This window comes from Chenopodium album, chromosome 6 (genome assembly GCF_948465745.1).
Source record: "Chenopodium album chromosome 6, dcCheAlbu1.1, whole genome shotgun sequence".
NCBI classification, from domain to species: Eukaryota; Viridiplantae; Streptophyta; class Magnoliopsida; order Caryophyllales; family Amaranthaceae; genus Chenopodium; species Chenopodium album.
In genome coordinates this window covers 5479321-5499707 of record NC_137839.1, presented here as the reverse complement: position 1 = coordinate 5499707, position 20387 = coordinate 5479321, and the positions used below count along the sequence as shown (strand labels likewise).

At 37.3% G+C, this 20387-nt stretch overlaps 1 protein-coding gene across 2 annotated transcripts; it reads left to right on the top strand.

The window, feature by feature from the left end:
- Positions 1 to 13805: 13805 nt before the first annotated feature.
- LOC145634390 (ATP-dependent Clp protease ATP-binding subunit ClpA homolog CD4B, chloroplastic-like) lies at positions 13806 to 20355 on the top strand. Of its 2 annotated transcripts, none has more exons than XM_081685810.1 (9): positions 13806 to 13971; positions 14366 to 14975; positions 15200 to 15315; positions 15423 to 15536; positions 15698 to 15883; positions 16492 to 16925; positions 17599 to 17674; positions 17751 to 17840; positions 18668 to 20355. In XM_081685810.1, exons 2-9 carry the CDS (start codon positions 14375 to 14377, stop codon positions 19853 to 19855), a joined length of 2805 nt encoding a protein of 934 aa, XP_081541936.1. In that variant the 5' UTR covers positions 13806 to 13971; positions 14366 to 14374; the 3' UTR covers positions 19856 to 20355. The 2 variants fall into 2 exon arrangements, with proteins under 2 accessions (XP_081541936.1, XP_081541935.1); XM_081685809.1 differs by having other exon boundaries at positions 14348 to 14975.
- Positions 20356 to 20387: the final 32 nt, after the last annotated feature.

The window sequence follows — 20387 nt, the reverse complement described above, 5'->3', positions numbered from 1 at the left end:
ATACATTAGTGCTCTTGACATATGTATGATTGATAATGACATGAAATATATTTTGCTAAAGCAAGATTGTCTTGAAAGTTACAATTAGAAGTTACTCTCATTACCTTATATTATGAAAGGGTGTTCATCTGAAAATAGAATAAGTTTTAATGCATGAATTTTTGTCTAATTAAGCAAAAGTAGTTGAAGTTGTCTTAGAAAGAGTTTTGGCTCTCACGTTCTTTAAGCAAAACGGTACAGTAAACTAGTCATTTGATCAACACATCGGTTCAGTCATATTTGATTGATGAACAATTTAGATTGGCCACTTGAGTTATAGATGTAAGTTCAGGTTTATTCGTGTGTAATCCTATAAAATTAAAAAAAATAAAGTATTGTGTAGAATGGACTCACGTGAATCCGGTCATACAAACAGAAAAAAAATATTTTAATTGTCAAAAATTAAAAAATATTATATTGTTTACTTAATAATACTATAATAGCACTAAAATAACTAATAATATTAATTATATTAATTTTTGACTCGAATACCACATAATCTCAGATGTAATATGAATTGGGTTAGAGAATATGAGTGGGATTCACATGCAAGTTAATTTTGTTAGGTCTAACCACTACCTTTACACATATAGTACTCCGTGTCTCCGTAAAAGATGATTCAATTTGTTATAAGATGTCTATACATTTCCATAATGCTAAGCTAGCTATTAATTAAATTTCAAATTTTATGACAAATCAAGTCTTGTTTGTTATCACTTAAAAGTTAATATGCCTATGCCTACATGATCATCTAGCATTTTAGTTGTAACACTTCTAATAATAAGTAGAGCAAAACTACCATAACATAAAAAACAAATGTTGCGTAGAATAATTGTAGGCTTTATATAGGATTTTGATTGATATGTATTTGCATTTGCAAAATTGCAAGGGCTTACTTTTGGCAAAAATCAAATGCAATAAAAAGAAAGTAATAATAAGCACTACTCAAATAATGACAGTGATAGATGATAAATCAATGTTTGTGGTGTCTTCTTGAACATTTGTGCATGAAAATAGACAGAATGTAAAGGGAGAAAATCAATTGCCTTCAATTTGTGGGCTCCAAAAGTAGCAAATTGTATGACTTGTTTAGCATGAAACAATCTAGTGCCGACTTGGAATTTTTGGACTAACCCTTTTTTTTAAATTATAAATCGGGATATTTTAATCACTAAAATGGCTAGTTTAGCAAAACTATTTATCAAATTACTCAATATTAATGAGTAATGACGAGTAATATATTATGATAATTGGTGATGATTACTTAGCTCATAAGTTAAAGGGTTGTATAAACTATGTTGTTAAACTAAGCACAAAACATCAAAGAATACTTTCTGTAATTCTCATTCATCACAAATATCACAATACATGAATATATAACACTTAGGATAATAATATCCTCAATATTCTATCATATCTTTTCATAAGATATGTTTCCTAAATTATGCACAATAATATCACAATAAGATAATTCTAGATACACTAGAATATCTCCAATACCCCCCCTCAAGTGGGAGCATACGGATCATATATGCCCAACTTGCGGAGTAAAAAATCAAACTTGACCTTTCCCAAAGCCTTTGTGAAAATATCGGCCAACTGAAACGTCGTAGGCACATACGACGGTTTTATCAGACCCTCTGTAATAGCACCTCTAACAAAATGACAATCGGCTTCAATATGTTTCGTGCGCTCATGAAACACGGGATTTTTCGCAATAAACAACGCCGACTGACTGTCACAATATAAATGCATGCCATTGTCATGGCGCACCCCTAGATCTCGCAGAAGCCGCTTCAGCCACTTCAGCTCACGAGTACAAGCATTCATAGAACGATACTCTGCCTCTGCAGAGCTCATAGCCACCGTTGGTTGTTTCTTAGTCTTCCATGATACGGGAGAAAAATCAAGAAACACAAACCAACCAGTCAGAGAACGCCTAGATAACGGACAACTCGCCCAATCCGAATCACACCACCCTTCCAACTGTAGAGCACTATCAGACCGTAACAAGATCCCTTGACCTGGACTTTTCTTCAGATACCTTACAACTCGCAAGGCCGCATCCCAGTGTTCTACCCTCGGACTTTGCATAAATTGAGATAAAATATGCACAGAATAGGCCAAATCCGGCCTTGTAACTGCTAAATAAATTAGACGCCCTACAAGACGTCTATACTTCTCTACATCACCGAATAATTCCCCATTAGCCAGAGCTAGCCTGTGGTTTTGCTCCATGGGAAATTCTGCAGGTTTTGCATCAATCAAACCCATTTCTGTAATTATGTCCAAGGCATACTTCTTCTGACACTTGAAAATACCCTGCTTGCTTCTGGCTATTTCTAGCCCTAAAAAATATTTCAGAACCCCCAAGTCTTTCATCTTGAAGCAATCCCCCAAATATGTTTTGAATGACAATAAAGCAGACTTATCATTCCCTACAACAATTAAATCATCGACAGATACCAACACATTAAGTTGCATAGTCCCTCTTGTCAGAGTAAAAAGGGAATAATCATAGTATGATTGTTTAAAACCATACTTCTTCAGAGCCGTTGTCAGTTTTGCAAACCAACACCGAGGAGCTTGCTTTAAGCCATACAGTGACTTCTTCATCCTGCACACTTTTCCAGAATTATTTTTATCAAAGCCAGGGGGAATTTTCATATATACCTCTTCCTCCAAGTCACCATGTAAAAAGGCATTATAAACGTCCATTTGATGAACCTCCCAATTCTTCACTGCCGCGACTGCAAGAAATGTTCTAACAGTCACCATCTTTGCCACGGGAGCAAATGTCTCGTTGTAATCTAGGCCTTCAACCTGATGATAACCGAATATAACAAGTCTAGCCTTCAACCGTTGAAGATTTCCATGCTCATCGTATTTCTCTTTATACACCCATTTGCTCCCAAGTGCCTTTTTACCGCGAGGTAACTCTTCTAAAACCCAGGTGCCTTGCTCTTCAAGAGCTTGTATTTCATCTGCCATCGCCTTCCTCCAACCTTCATGCTTCATAGCCTCTTTAAAATTTTTCGGCTCATTGCTACCTGTAATTGCTGCAATATATTTTCTATGTGGCACAGAAAATCGGTGAGAATCAACAAAATGTGTTATGGGATAAACAGTACCTGAAGAAGGTGTCACGGATGAACGGGGAGACTGAGATGGACTTTTATTCCGTATGGTGTGTGTCACAAAATCGCGAAATTTAACCGACGGAAATTTTGGACGCTTGCCCTTACCCATGGTTTCTACATTTTCCGCCTGCTCGAGAACCTCAAGCTCACTCCCACTCGGACTCTCCTGAGCTGCTGCCTGCACGCTGCTAGGTGGTGCATACCCAGCTGCCGCTGGAATTTCAGCGCCCTGGGCAGTGCTGGGCTCGTCGCACCCAGCTGTCGCTGGAATTCCAGCAGCTGTGGCAGCGCTGGGCGCCTCGGCAGGAGCTACCGCAGGCTGGCTGTGGTGCTGCGCGTCCTGCCGCAGGCCAGCTATGGTCTCCTCTGCCTGGGGCTGCTCAACACCCCCGTCACACACACTCTCCACCTCGCTGCCCCCTACATCATCAACCCCAACAAACTTCGACGCTTGCACATGGTCGTAGCTTCTATCATTGGCAACATCAAAATTATTCCAAGGAAATACGTCCTCAATAAATTGCACATCGCGTGAGACAAAACTCTCCTTAGTCTCCAAATCAAACACCTTCCAACCTTTCTTTCCAAAAGGGTATCCCAAGATCACACATCGTCTACTCCTACTAGCAAACTTGTCACCCTTGTTTCGTTGATTGTGAGCAAAACACAAACACCCAAACACCTTAATGGAATCATATAAAGGTTGTTTACCAAACAAGATCTCAAATGGAGTTTTGTAATCAAGCAATCTAGAGGGAGTTCTATTAATCAAGTAACATGCCGCTTGCACACATTCCCCCCAAAATTTTCTAGGTAAAGTAGCTTGAAACCGCAAGGCACGAGCTACATTAAGAATGTATTGATGTTTCCGTTCAACACGCCCATTTTGTTGAGGCGTGCCCACACAAGAAGTCTCAAATATAATCCCATTAGCAAAAAAATAATTTTTCAAGGAGTTAAATTCCGTCCCATTATCACTACGGACCACTTTAATTTCACAATCAAATTGACGGTTCACCAAATCAATAAAATTGAGAAACATATATTGAACCTCAGTTTTATTCCGTATTAAATACGTCCACACACCTCTTGAAAAATCATCCACTATAGTCAAGAAATAATGGGAACCACAAGTCGATTGAGTCTTGTAAGGACCCCATAAATCTACATGAATAAGTTCAAAAATACGACTAGCTTTATTATTACTAATGGGAAAACTATTCCTATGTTGTTTAGCTCTAGGGCATACATCACATAATTTATTTTTAGAACTTCTAATAGAACCACTCACAACTGGAAGATGTTGCAATACTTTTTCCGACGGATGTCCCATTCGTTGATGCCACAACTCTGTCGACTGAACACCATCTATCTTCAAAGCCTTCACCTCAGGAACACCACGGAAATAATAAAGTCCATCCACGCGTTCACCCGCTCCAATCACCTTCCTCGTCGTTAGGTCCTGTACACTACAAGAAATAGGTCATTTTGCGACGGAAACCTTGCAACGGACTACAATTCCGTCGCAAAAAGGGTTAATTTGCGAGGGAATAAATTCCGTCGCAACTTTGCGACGGAAACAAACTTTTGCGACGGAATTTCCGTCGCAAAGTTTGCGACGGAATTTATTCCCTCGCAAAAGTTTGTTTGCGACGGAAATAATCGTCGCAAAACAATATTAAAAAAAATATATAAAAAAAACATTTTGCGACGGATTCTGCGACGGAAATTCCGTCGCAAAAAGTTTTTAAATTTTTTTAAAAAAAACTGAAGTTTCGCTGAAGGAGAGAGAAAAAGAAAACGAAGAACAGAAAGAGGAAAGCGTAGAGAGAGATAGAGGAAAGCGTAGAGAGAGAAAGAAAATCCGGCCACTTCACCGCCGCTGTCGCCACCGGAACGACCGGAATCCGGCCACTCACACCTACTAACGCCCACCCCCTCCGTTCACTCCCACTCACGCGCACTCACGCCCACCCACGCCACCCCCTCCGTTCAAGCCCACTCACGCCCCTCCGTTCGCCGGCGGTGTGCAGCCACCACACCACCCTCCTTCCGGCAGCCGGATTTCCGCCACAACACCCTCAAATCCCGGTGAGTATTCCACTATGCCCCTTTGTTTTTGTTTTCAATTTAATTTTAATGTAAACCCTAACTTTTTCTAATTATGTTTTTTAATTTAATTTGTAACTAAATTTTATTATTTAATTACTTGTGTTTAGTGTAGTGTAGTTTAATTTATATTGCAATGTTAGAATTAGTTTAATTTTTAAGATATATTGCAATGTTAGAATTAGTTTAATGTATGTTAGTTTAGTTTAAAATATATGTTAGATTAGTTTATAATGTATGTTATTTTAGTTTAAAATATATGTTAGTTAGTTTATAATGTATGTTAGTTTAGTTTAAAATATATGTTAGATTAGTTTAAAATATATGTTAGATTAGTTTAAAATATATGTTAATTTAAAAATACATGTTAGTGTATGTATGTTTATTTGAATGTGGGTAATTGTGTGTTAATTATATGTGTTTCATCACTTGCTTTAAACTTGTTTAAATTAAACAATTATGGTATGTATGTTAATTATATATGTTCACTAAGATTTGAAAGCATTTGCATCTTCTTATTCCTAGATACCCGTTCAAGACATACACATTAGGAGTATGTCTTGAATAGTCCCCGGTTGGGACTGTCCTTTGACGTTTAATCTCACTTTAGGTGGTGAATGTATGCAATGTTTTTGATTCTATGGAATATCTTGGCGTCTCATTTCTCTACAATGTTTTCTGGGTACATATGTTGGTGTGTTTAATTACCTACATCGTGTACTTGGAGAACTGTAGGGATATGCTGTCGGATTTTCTATAGAATTGAAAACTAGGCATACATTCACTAGTGAGATAAGATGTCCAAGGATGGGTTAGGTTGGAGTGGTAAGGACCCCTGGATATATGTCATCTAAAACCTCATGTAGGTTAGATGTATTAAGGTCAAAAATAGGTTCATTAGATAACAAATGTGAGAAATAGGCAAGTTAGAACCAAAAACGCCCCATTTTCACCCAATTTTCCTAGTTTTAGGACCTAGTGAACCTATATTGCCACTTATGAACTATTTCAAGCCTCGAACTCAAGTAACTATGTTATTTAGGTGTATTATGGTCAAAAATAAGCTCATTTGATAACAAATGTGAGAAATAGGCAAGTTAGAACCAAAAACGCCCCATTTTCGCCCATTTTTTCTAGTTTTAGGACCTAGTGAACCTATATTGCCACTTATAAACAATTTCAAGCCTCAAACTCAAGTAACTATGTTAGTTAGGTGTATTAAGGTCAAAAATAGGTTCATTAGATAACAAATGTGAGAAATAGACAAGTTAGAACCAAAAACGCCCCATTTTCACCCAATTTTCCTAGTTTTAGGACCTAGTGAACCTATATTGCCACTTATGAACTATATCAAGCCTCAAACTATTGGTTCTCATTCTTTATTTTTATTTCTGCATTGTATATCCTTTGTTTGTTACAGGAGGCGTACCAACACAGACAGGAGGAATCAAGAACCCAGGGTTCCCAACTGTCTGAAAATGAAATTTTCTTTGAGGCGGCTGGTGGTCGTAATAAGAAGGGTCGTGTTAGAGGTCTTGGTGTTGGTGCTGACTTGTACTACGGCACATCTAGGGGACGAGGATCGGGTTCTTCCAGCCAATACGTACCGTCGGTCATAACTCAAATGCAGGAAAACTTCCACAAGGAGTTGAATGACATTGTAGTTTAAAAAATTATATCATGTACCGTACTTGGTAGTTACGGCTACGTGTTGTATATATTTGAATTATGTTAGGGCGTGGACTTTTTGACTGAAATTATTTTAAATGCACGTATTTTATTAAACAGGATTGCATGAATACAGGTTCCAGGAAAACAAAACAAAATACAAAAAAATTAAACAGGATTGCAGGAATACAGGTTCCAGGAAAAAAAAACAAAATACAAAAAAAAAAAAAATTAAAATTACAATAACTTTGCGACGGAATGTAATTCCGTCGCAAAATGGAGTATTTTGCGACGGATTATTTTCCGTCGCAAAATTTGTGACGGACTATTCCGTCGCAAAAGAATCCATTTTGCGACGGAAATACATTCCGTCGCAAAATTTGTGACGGAATATTCCGTCGCAAAATGATTCCTCTTGCTACGGAATTTTCGTCGCAAATGTTGTTTTCAGCTACAACTACCTTTCCGTCGCAATTCGTTTTGCGACGGATATTCCGTCACAAAAGGACTGTTTGCTACGAAAGTTCGAGCGACGCCATGCCTGTGACGGAAATCCGTCGCAAAGTCACTTTGCGACGGAATTTTGCCAGTTTGCGACGAATTATTTCCGTCGCAAAACGGCCCTTTTCTTGTTGTGGTATAACACAAATTTTGTCAGTAAATTGCAGAGTGCAATTCAATTCATCACATAATTGAGTCGCAGAAATCAAATTGCAATTCAATTGGGGTACAAATAAAACGTTAGTAATATTCAATCCCCCTTGTAAAGTAACAGTGCCAATCTTGGACGCATTAGCACTCTTTCCATCCGGAAGACCAACCGGACAATGTTGAACATTAGTCACATTCGTCATCAAATTCAAATCACAAGTCACATGATTGGATGCGCCGGTATCAACTATCCAACCTTGATGATCCTTACCTTGTAATTTTGGTTTCATACTGTTCAAATGATCAATAAGTTGCTGAATTTGGGTAGGAGAAACACCCACGAGAGCAGCTCCATCAGTTGCCGTAGCACCTCCGCCTTGAGTGGAGTTAGAAGATGGCTGCCCAACAGTTTTGTTGGCTCGAACTTGCTGGCCGGCTGCTGCACCGCGACCCCCTGTTCGGCCAGCTCCTTTGCTAGAACCCGCATCACCTCGGCCTCGACCCCTACCTCCACGAGGACGATCCCCCCACCACGATGGATAGCCGTTGAGTTGGTAGCAATCCGACTCATCATGACCGGTGCGGTTGCAATGATTGCACACCCTATCCGAGCCACCCGTTGCATGCTGAGATTTGGCAGGTGTGTCGACCTTAAAGGCCATAGGACTGTCACGCGCCTCCCCGCCTTTCAAACGCTCAGCTTGTATTAATTGTTGATAAACTTTATCAACCGTGGGTAACGGGTCCTGAGCCAACAATTGGCCCCTAAGTGAGCCATAAGCCTCATCCAAGCCGATTAAAAATTAGTCTAGAAAATCCTCCTGCCTCAATTTTTCAACTTGAGCCACAATGTTACACTTACACGAGCCGCACGAACACACTGGAACGGTGATGTACGTGTTTAGTTCATCCCATATCTTGGCAATACGACCAAAATACGCCGCGACGGAATCAATCTTTCCTTGTTTACAATCACCCAAGGACATCTTTAATTGGCAAATTCGTGTGCCACTAACCACACAGAAGTGGTTCTTCAAATTGTTCCACAAGAGATGAGCATCATCATATTCACCAATCGTTGCCCTTACCGAAGGGTCCAACGTATTAGTAATCCACGAGACTAACATTGAATGAATAGCCTCCCAATCCTCCAGTTTCTCTTGATCCGATGGTTTCTTGATGCTTCCATCAACAAACCCGTACTTGCGCTTAGCCTTCAACGAGGTTCGAATAGCCCTCGCCCATTCATCATAATTTTCACCCCGTAGTTGTATTGGAGTGATAATATTCCCAGGTTCATCACTCGAACCAAGGTGATAAATCATGTCCACCTTAATTTTTCCACCATCTCCAGAGCCGCTACCTCCTGTCATTGCTCTCGACTCACAGGAAAAATTAAAAAAATTTAATTTGGACCAAGAACTCGGTGCACAGACTCAAGAACTCACAGCAAACGAACGTTGATTATGTAAATCAAATGCACGAAAAAAATTTAAACCTTAATTGGCTCTTGATACCATGTTAAACTAAGCACAAAACATCAAAGAATACTTTCTGTAATTCTCATTCATAAAAAATATCACAATACATGAATATATAACACTTAGGATAATAATATCCTCAATATTCTATCATATCTTTTCATAAGATATGTTTCCTAAATTATGCACAATAATATCACAATAAGATAATTCTAGATACACTAGAATATCTCCAATATATGTACTACAAATTGAACAGCACATGTTAAAAATGAATAGAGATCGAAAATGATGGAGACTAAACTATTTGTTTGCAAATATTCTTTTTGAAAAATAATACTATCTCCGTTATATATTATTTGCAACGATTTGACATAAAGTAGAGAGTAAAATGTCTAATCGTTGTAAATAATATGTAACGGAAGTAGTAGTTAAAATAAAAACATTGATAAGGGTCTATTTTGATCGTCACTTAATTTTCACTTATTCAAGATTTAATTAGTTCATCAGATGAATTCAGATATAATCTGATAAGTTAAGTTAAGGAAAAATAAGTTCTGCTAAAGGTTACTCAAGTACAAAATACAGCTAAAATAAGTTTTAAATAAGGTTTAATAAGTTTTTGAACTTTTAAATTTTGAGATGAGATTATACTAATTTTTGAAAATATCTATAAAAATAGCTGATTTTTACTTCAAGTTCTAATTTTATCCTTTACTTAGATTTTAGTTCTTGCTATATAGATAATAACTAGCGTTCTGGTCCGTGCAATGCACGATTTGTTTATAAGTATACTGTATACAATATAAATAATTATTTTTTAGTTTATGTATATTGGAAAATGAATAATTTATAGAGGAGAAGAAGAGGTGAAAATTAAGGGGCCGTTTGGTTCACCCGGGGTAAACGGAATGGAATGAACAAAGGGAATGGAAGAGAATGGAATAAAAATACCCATTTTTCTCTATGTTGTTTGTTTTCAAAACCAAGGAAAACAAACCCATCATCCCACCACCACACAACCACCCCACAACCACCACACAATCACCTAATTCATTCACTTTCCACCTTTTCTAGCCACCATCCGTCCACCAAACCACCAGCCGCACCTACATCGCCGGTCGCCTCACCTTCGCCACCCTTCTCCGGCCTCGCGCATCAATCTCTTCCCCACAAACCAACCTAGAAAAGCCCTAGAGTCGGACGGTGGTTTTTCGGGGAGAGGGGGGGCTTTCTAGAGGTTGGGGATGTTTTTGCGTGAGGAGAAGAGAGCTTTACGGGGAGGGGGAGAGTCGTCGGAGGTCGTCGGAGAGGTGGCGAATCGTGGGTAGTGCGGTGGTTGGGTTTTCTCGGTGGTGTGTAGAGGTAGGAAGGTGGTGATGTGGTGGTGGCTAGGGAATGGAATGGAAAAGTCTAGGGTGGTGGGGAATGAGCTTAGAGGGATTTGGGGTAATGAAGAGGGGAAAGGGAATGAAAGAAAGTGCAAAACAAACATCAATAAAGGGAATCGGGCCAGCTGATTCCCATTCCCTTTCCTGATTACCCCCAACCAAACGGCCCCTAAATGTAATTATAAGAAATTAAATTGGGGGAAAGTGAATAAAACAACATTCATGTATTTAATTAAATTTTATTATTATTTTTTTAATATGAGAAAAGGGATTAAAAAAGAAAGACTAAGGGGGTGTTTGGTTCACATAATTAAGGTATAAAGTATAGGTTTAGAATGGTTTAAACCCGTACCTTATGTTTGTTTTATGATTTTATGAGTTTCAAACCCATACCTCAAACCCCCAAGGTATGGGGTTTAGAAACCTTGGGGGGAGGTGGGTTTGGCTCATTCCCATACATTTAGGCTTAAAATAAAAGAAAAACATTGCATTTTATAATTATACCAATCATATGGTATTAAGAATCAAGTTCCAAACCCATACCACTATGGTTTCATTCTTGATTCCAACCCCATACCAGTTTGCGAACCAAACGCCCCCTAAATGAGGTGACATGTGGCTAAGAATGGAAATACCAAACGGATGATCCGACCACCCGGTCCATCCGCTTTATTAAACTGGTGAAAAACCCGGTTTATATGGATGAGAGGCAGGTGATGGGGTGAATCGGGTGATGGATCGGGTCGGATTCGGGTGGTGGTTAATATCATCCGTCACCCATCCATCCATTTAGTATAATAAATATTCTTATTTTTTAAAAATAAATATAAATATCTTATACATATACTTCCTCCGTTCTATTAATATTGCAACAATGGACTTTTTACACTATTCATCACTCTTGTTTGACCATATAATATGATTTATACGTTAAGAAAAATATACTCAAGTGAGATCTTGTTGGTTTCGTCTCATAAAATACTTTTACAATATCAACTTTATATAATTTTTACTCTTACAGAACTATAGATATTTAGCATATAAAATGTGTTTTGGGATGCGTAATTTCCTCCTTGTTGCAATATTAACAGAACGGAGGAAGTATAATATTTGCATATTAGAAGTTGTATGGTACGATTATATTTTATTTTTATGTTAATATTTTCCATATCACAATTATTTTACAATAATTATTTTGATATTAATAATTATTTTAATATTAAAGGGTCAAAATAGTTTTCTCAAGTTTTTTTTATCAAAAATTAATTTTTATTCACTCACCTATTTACCACCCGGCCCATCCTTTTCACCCACGGATGATGGATGGATGGATGGATTTCGGGTGATGTATTATGCGGGTGACGGATGGATCAGGTGAAACGGATGGATGCGAGTGACGGATGCGGGTGAAGCTCCACCCAATCCGAACTTGATCCATTTCCATCCCTACATGTGGCATTGAGGAAAAATGAAATTTACATGTGGCATTATAGGGATGATGGTCTGTGTTTTTAAATACTAAAAAATAAATAAAATATAGAGTATAGATATATATATAAGTATGTTTCTATCATTATGTGAATCTGATGAGCTTTTTTTTTTCAAACGGCACTTACAAACAATTCCTAGAAAATCTAAAATTCTAACACAAGTACAAATCACATTAAAACTAGTTACATCGCAGATTCGATCAACGATTGCCTTAATAAAAAAATTCATCCGAAGCAATACAATATGTGATTTAGCACTAATTCGGCTTGAGATCCACGGATGTGTAGTTGTTTGGGTGAAAAAACTCATATGGCTTTCTAGATACGTTCGGAAACGATGAAACCCTAAATCTTCAAACTTTAGCACACGAACAAACAAAGAAAATAACCCTAATTGAATAAACAAATTTATGAGTAACTTTTCACCCATAATCAAATTTATTTTATGGTTCCATAGCCACTTATCATTTACGAGTAATATTATCATAAGATATCATTATAGCTATTTTATAGATGCAACATGTAGAAAGATTAAAAGAGAGAATGCACAAAGAAAAAAAAAAAAGAGAGAGAGAGAGAGAGAGAGAGAAATATTAAAATCGGTGATCCAAAATGTGATAGGTAGAGTGATAGAGATTAACTATTGCTTAAGGGCCTGTTCACATTTACTTAAATTCAGTTCAATTCAATTTAGTTCAGCTCCAATCAGTTCAATTCAGTTCAGCTCCAATCAGTTCAGTTCAGTTCAGTTCAGTTCTTAATTTCTCTCTCTCATAAAATTTTCATTTCAGCTCAGTTCAGCTCCAATCAGTTCAGTTCAGCTCATTTTAGTAAATGTGAACAGGTCCTAAATACGAGTTGCAAATATTATGCAATTTAACAACAAAAAAAAAAAAAAAAAAAACATTGTTTCAAAAACTACACCAAATAACAAGTAGAAAAATATCATAGAGGACTAGGAAAGCACAATTTCTTTATACTCTTTACATACCCTATTGATTTTTGAGCCAAACTTTATGTGCTTTCACATAGTTTCAACTAATCAACAAAAAAAAATAACATAATCACATAAAATGCGAATTAAAGTAAATATATTAATGATTTGAAGGTGTCGTTTGGTTGCTATGGGAAATTACTTCCCATAGGAATTTGTATTTCATGGGAATTAAATTCCTACATCAAAATAATGGGAATTAAATTCCTACATCAAAATTATGGGAATTGTATAAAGTTGTTTGGTTGGCATGAGGGAAGTTGCAAATCATGAGAAGTTTGACTAACCTGGGGGGGTTAGGTAATTAACTTCCCATATCTTGTGGGAAGTCACAATTCCCATGAATTTGCAATTCCCTCATTTACACATTTTATTGTCAACCAAACAATTCATGTATTTTCAAATTCCCATGATTTTCCACTTCCCCTATTTTCTTTGTGTAACCAAACAACCCCCAAATATGTATGCAAAATAAAAACCGAGCTAAACATTCTTTTGCAAATGAACGTATTACTACCTCCGTTTCATATTATTTGAAACGATTTGATATAAAGTACTAAAATAGAGATGAAAAATGTCTAACCGTTACAAATAATATAAAACGAAAGTAGTATAAAAAAATCGCCTACAAATTAAACCACCAGAGTACTCCAAACGTGGAAACAATCACAAGATTGGATTTTTCCATACTAAAAAAAGAATTCTTCAATTAAAAATAAAAAGAGAAAAACAAAAAAAAAAAGGCCAAAAAAATGCAACCCCACCTCAAAATCTTGTTGTTTGTTCTATACCAATCCTAGTCGAATTTGCGGGCTTCAGGTAGAAACTTGGCCAAAAAGCTCATTAATGGGCCCTTAAATCTCTTACTTCAACCTTAAATCTTTCACCAAAAAAATAAAAAATAATACTGGGTTTATTACCAATTTTCTCTTTCACCTCTCTACTTTCAGAGTCTTTGTTCCTGCGTTTAGCATCTCTTCTGCCGGCAATTCCCATCTTTATTAAACAGTAATCTTCTATCTTTCGTTAATTTTCTGGGTTTTTGTTGTTGTTGTAATTACTGGGTTTATTAGCAAATTTTCTGGGTTTTATGGGGTTTAGATTAATGGGTTAATGAGTATTCAATAGTAATTAGTGTTAACTAAATTGTTTTAATTTTTTTCGATGATAATCTTGATGGGTTTTAGATTTATACTCTATTTAAGATTATTATGATTATGATGCCATTTTTAGTATTGGGTTGGATTGTATGCAGTATAATTGAATGAAATGATGAATGAACGAATGAGTTTTTCTTTAATCATTTTATTGGTTCTAGTGTTAAACTGTTGAATTTATTTGATGATTGTGCTTATATTGGTTGGTTTAATTGTACTGAATGCAGAATTCTTGTTGAATTCAGATTAAAAGAATGGCTACTATTTCTGCACCTCACTTGCTTAAGATACCTGTTTCATTAAACCATCAAAGAAGAAATGAGAAATTTCTGAGTAACAGGATGATGAATTCATCTGTTAGAATGACAGCACCTATTCAATACCCTAGATTAAGAACTCAAGCTTTACCCAAGCTACGAGTGAGTACCCCATTTTTGGGAAGCTCTAGGACTTTAGACTTTGGGTTTATGGGAAGCTCTAGGACTGTAGGGTTTGAGTCTAAGATGAAAGATGCTGTGTTGGTTCGTAGAGAGAAACAAAGGAGGGGTGTTATTAATGCGGTGTTTGATCGTTTTACTGACAAGGCGATTAAAGTTGTACTGGTTGCTCAAGAGGAAACGAGGCGATTAAGTCATAATGTTGTTGGCACTGAGCAAATCTTGTTGGGACTTGTTGGTGAAGGGTCCAGCATTGCTGCTAAGGCTCTGAAATCCGCGGGTATTACCTTGAAAATTGCGCGTTTGGAAGTTGAGAAGCTCGTTGGAAGAGGTGGTGCATTTGTTCCCATTGAAATTCCGTTTAGTCCTCGTGCTAAGCATGTCTTGGAGTTATCATTGGAAGAGGCACGAAAATTTGGTAAGACTTTGCTATTGATAGTTGTGTATTGAAGCTGTAGTTCCTAGGAGAAAAATGGGATGTTTTCTGATATTGCATTTTGCATGCACTTATTGTATAGCAGTCTCTCAAGTATTTGGTATACATCAGAAGTTAAAGTTCTGCCTCTAAGCTTGGGGAGGTTCATTAGTGTGCCTCTAAGGCCGAGATTCATTTGTGTGCCTTTTTTTTTTTGTATGCTGAAGGTCAACATTATATTGGTGCGGAACACTTGCTGTTGGGATTGCTTAGTGAAGGTGAGGGTATAGCTGCCCGTGTCCTTGATAATCTAAGTGTTGATGCAAAAGAAATCCGCAAACAGGTTAGTAATTGTAATTTTTTTTATATCTATGATGATTAATTTGTGTGTGTAAAGAGTTTTTATAACCTTTCTGTTCATGTGAGTGACATTTTCCATGTTGTAAATAGATTATAAGCATGATGGATGAGGAAAAGGAGCCTGTCCAGGCAGGTGGAAAATCAGGTGCTGTTATGCTCACATTGGAAGAATATGGCACAAATTTAACAAAGGTGGCGGAAGAGGTATGCACAACCCTTGTAGACCTTTCTCTTTTATTCTTTGGTGGCTGGAAATATGTGCTGGAACTCTTATTGATGACTATCAGAAACTGAATTAATATACTACTATGTCTTTATGTAGTATGTACATTGTTTTTCTAACTGAATCTCTTCTATTTGTAAAGGGAAAATTAGATCCTGTAGTTGGAAGGCAAAAACAAATAGATCGTGTCATCCAAATATTGAGTCGTCGTACAAAAAATAACCCGTGCCTCGTTGGAGAACCAGGTGTTGGTAAAACAGCTATCGCAGAAGGTCTGGCTCTGAAAATTTCTCTTGGTGATGTCCCAGAAACACTCGAGGGAAAGCAGGTATGTAATGCATATTGTGGAGCACATTTAAAGTGATGTTCCAATTTTAATTTTTCCATGTATATTTATAATCTACCAAATCTTTTACCATAGTAAGTCACTCTTAATAGTTGTACGCATTAATAGTGTTTGTGGAAAGCTTATACATTGAAAAGATAGTGCAATTATATTTATTCTTGCTTTTCAACCGTATTAGCTAATAGAGAAGATGGGGGCATACCTGCTCCTGTCTACCCTTTTAGAGAGGATGCCTATGAAAAAAGAACTAGGATTCCAGGAGATATATGCTTGTTTGTTTAATATGCTCATAGAATTTGGTGAGCGCCACTTTATATTGCTGCAAAATCACATGGATTAAGGAGCTATTCAGTGTGCAATAATTTTTTTTCTTGTAATATTCAACTCAACAACCTGTTCATGAATTTATCCAATTCTATCATAGCATGGGCTGATATTGCTTTGCAACATACTAGTATACTACTATGAAAATAAAAATTGTTTCTTACAGGGTCCACTCTTTGAATTGAATCTACAATTGATCATCCCAGTTATAGACATTTAAGACTCATCTTTTGCTTTCAGGTTATAACTCATTTTTTTGCTTTCAGGTTATTACTCTTGATTTGAGCCGTCTTGTTTCTGGAACTAAATATCGTGGAGAGTTTGAGGGTAGATTGCAAAAGATAATGGAAGAAGTCAAAGAATCAGATAACCTAATTCTTTTTATCGATGAAGTGCATACTTTGGTTGGGGCTGGGGCAGCGGAAGGAGCAATAGATGCTGCTAACATGTTAAAACCAGCTCTTGCAAGGGGTGAATTACAGTGCATTGGGGCCACAACGCTTGATGAATACAGGCAACACATTGAGAAGGACCCAGCATTAGAGAGAAGATTTCAGCCTGTTGAAGTGCCTGAACCCACAGTAGACGAAGCAATACAGATTCTCAGAGGGCTCCGTGAGCGATATGAGATTCACCACAAGCTCTCCTATACAGACGAAGCATTAATTGCAGCAGCAGAACTGTCATCCCGGTACATCAGGCATGTATTCGTTCCTTATTTTTGCTCAGCTTCTTACAGATTGCCTATCATCCATCTCTTACAGATTGTCTTGTAGCCGATCAATGTTCTGAAAACAAGTGTAAGCCAGTTGATGCGTAGTTACTGTACCACTTTGTCAAGTAATCTGGTTACATATGCTTTTTATCTATGGGGTGGAAGGGTAGGTTGCTTATGATGTCACATTGTCATCCTAATAGTTCTACTCATAAACTACTCATAGCTGTGTAATAATAATTCACTTTCATTCCATTTTGCTTCAGATTAAACATTTCTTTCTTTCATAGGTTGGCAATCTGCCCCATCTCTGGAATCTTCTTTGTTTACCCATAGTAGCTAGTTGGTATGAAACAACCTATATACTTTAAGACTCGTCTTGAGAAATATGATCCACTTTTTACTTAGGCTCACTCATAAAGATTAGTGAAACCATGCTGATTTTGGTTTTCCTTTCCTACAGTCCACAGTGTATGGAGCTTTGTTACTTCTTTCTTTCATAGCCCTCCCAACTCTCAGGGGGAAAAGGAAGACAAATAAAGTTTCATGTTTGACAAAAAACTTTTATAAGATACATTTCTTCTTATATTTCTGCTCTTTTCCTTTCTAATACTGTAGTCATTTGTAACTTGTTCTAATGTCTCTGTATATTCCACAGTGATAGGTTTCTTCCTGATAAAGCTATCGATCTTATTGATGAAGCTGGTGCTCGTGTGCGGTTGCGCCATGCTGAGGTATGATATTATGCTTCCAAAGTTTTGGGCTTGAAACTTTTATGTTGGGGCCTTAATTTCTTCTCCCATCTTCCAGTTTCCTGAAGGAGTAAGAGAACTTGAGAAGCAGGTCACTCAGATTGTAAATGAGAAAGATACTGCTGTCCGCAACCAAGATTTTGAGAAGGTAAAAAGTTTTGTTTACAGAGATATACTCCTTTTTACTCATTCTTGTAAATTGTAGCACCTGTGTCACACTTTCATGATCACTAAGTTTAGTAAATCTGTGTGCTCTTTTATACTGGTCGCTAGAAAGTTATGAACTTATGATTTGAAGTTTTGAATTCAATAATTTGCTACTGCCCTGTCATAATTTTGTTTTCATGAACTCATGTACAAGGTTCACTGCTTATATGACCTTGTCTTTAAACCATTTTAATGGTGCCCTTGACCCTGATATACAAGAATTTGCATATTGTATGGATCTAAAAAGATGGATACAGAAACCTCAGTATATTATTTCTTGGAAAGTTGGAATTTCGGAATGACCAAGGAGGCTTATAAAACTATAAATGCATCTACTATCTGAATTACTCTCCTAATTACCTACTAATCCTTCTATTCTAAACATAGTCACTTCTTTAGAAGATAGCGTTCTGGTTAATTGGTTAAGAACAAAATTCTGCTATTTTTAGGTCGGGTTTGTCGATCTCAATTTTTAGGTGAATTTCATTCTCGATCTGACATTTAGTGGCCTATTAAAAATTCAAGTCAGTTTATGTTGGGTTTGGTTCGGGTCAGGTGAGTTTTCAGATTTATTTGTCTGTCTGCTATGGTTGACTATGAACTGTATCAAGCTTCCTTCTTCTGTGGGCAGGTCTATTTCTTTGAGGCTTTGAGTTGTAGCCACTTCCACTCTCTCAGTACATAGTGCTGCAAAATGCCTGACTTTTCATGCTTTGCCAGTGATATGTGGTGTTCTTGCTAAACAGTTTTACAAACTGCCATATGCAGGCTGGTGAATTACGTGACCAAGAACTAGAACTGAAGGTACAAATATCTGCACTCATAAGCCAAGACAAGGAGCAGAAAGAGGCAAATATGGACTACGTTGGAGCAGTTGTGACAGACGCAGAGATTAGGGATATTGTTTTCTCTTGGACAGGTATACCAGTTCAGAAAGTTTCAGCGGACGAATCAAGCCGTCTTCTCAAAATGGAAGACAATCTCCATGGTCGTGTAATAGGTCAAGACGAAGCTGTCAAAGCCATCAGCCGTGCAATTCGTCGCTCTCGCGTTGGCCTAAAGGATCCTGATCGTCCAATTGCCAGCTTCATCTTTTCCGGTCCAACTGGTGTAGGAAAGTCAGAACTTGCAAAAGCTTTAGCTGCTTACTACTTCGGTTCTGAAGAAGCCATGGTCCGCCTTGATATGAGTGAGTTCATGGAGAGACACACAGTTTCTAAGTTGATCGGTTCACCCCCAGGTTATGTGGGTTACTCCGAGGGTGGGCAGCTTACTGAGGCTGTGAGGCGTCGCCCTTATACATTGGTGCTCTTTGATGAAATTGAAAAGGCTCATCCTGATGTGTTTAACATGATGTTGCAAATCTTAGAGGATGGGCGATTAACTGATAGTAAAGGGAAGACGGTGAACTTTAAGAACACTCTCATGATTATGACCTCAAATGTTGGAAGCAGTGTAATTGAGAAAGGTGGCCGCAGTATGGGATTTGATCTGACATACGACGAACACGATAGCACTTATAACAGGATAAAGACTTTAGTGGTCGAGGAGCTTAAGCAGTACTTTAAGCCGGAGTTTTTGAATAGGTTAGACGATATGATTGTGTTCAGGCAGCTTACAAAGTTGGAAGTCAAGGAGATTTCAGAAATCATGCTGAAAGAAGTTTCCAAACGGCTTCAAGTTAAAGGCATCAATATTCAAGTGACCGAGAGATTCAAAGATAGAGTGGTGGAGGATGGCTATAATCCAAGTTATGGAGCAAGGCCGCTGAGACGAGCTATCATGAGTCTCTTGGAGGATAGCATGGCTGAGAAGATGCTTGCAAGTGAAATCCAAGAAGGTGATTCAGTTATTCTGGATATTGATTCGAGTGGACATGTCGTCGTGCTCAATAGTAACAGCAGTAGCAGTAGTAGCAGCAGTACTGACTTGATTCCTGAGTTACTTCCTATGTGAAGTTTAGAAGTATAGGTGAAATTTGACATCTTTCTACTTTGATTTAGGCATATTGATTGTATTTCATCTTCCCTTGAATTTCTCTCATCTAGTTATTCTTTTAGAATTGTCTCATCCATATAATAGTTTTTACTAGGCAGTTATCTCTTTCACTTCACCATTATTTCAAATATCAAAACTTCAGTTTAAATTTTGTTTATATAATAATTAGTACTTCATATGTTTGAGCTAGGGCTTGGCTCGTTTGGTCAAGTTTCTTTTTCTCTTTTTTCGAATGAATTTTATAGTAATCGAGCTCATCAACCAACTTATATATTCATGTCATCTTATATTGAGGCAAAGCTTATGTATGTGACATTGGTATTAGTTTAAAAAGTTAACACTTCTAATGAACTTAGTGACCTTATTACGAAGTATTAATATTAGCGGCGGATGTAGAATATTTAAGGTGGAGGGGCACTAAATAAAAAATAAAAATAAAATATTTATATAAAGACTTGAACCCAAGACTTTTAACTTAAATTCAATTCAA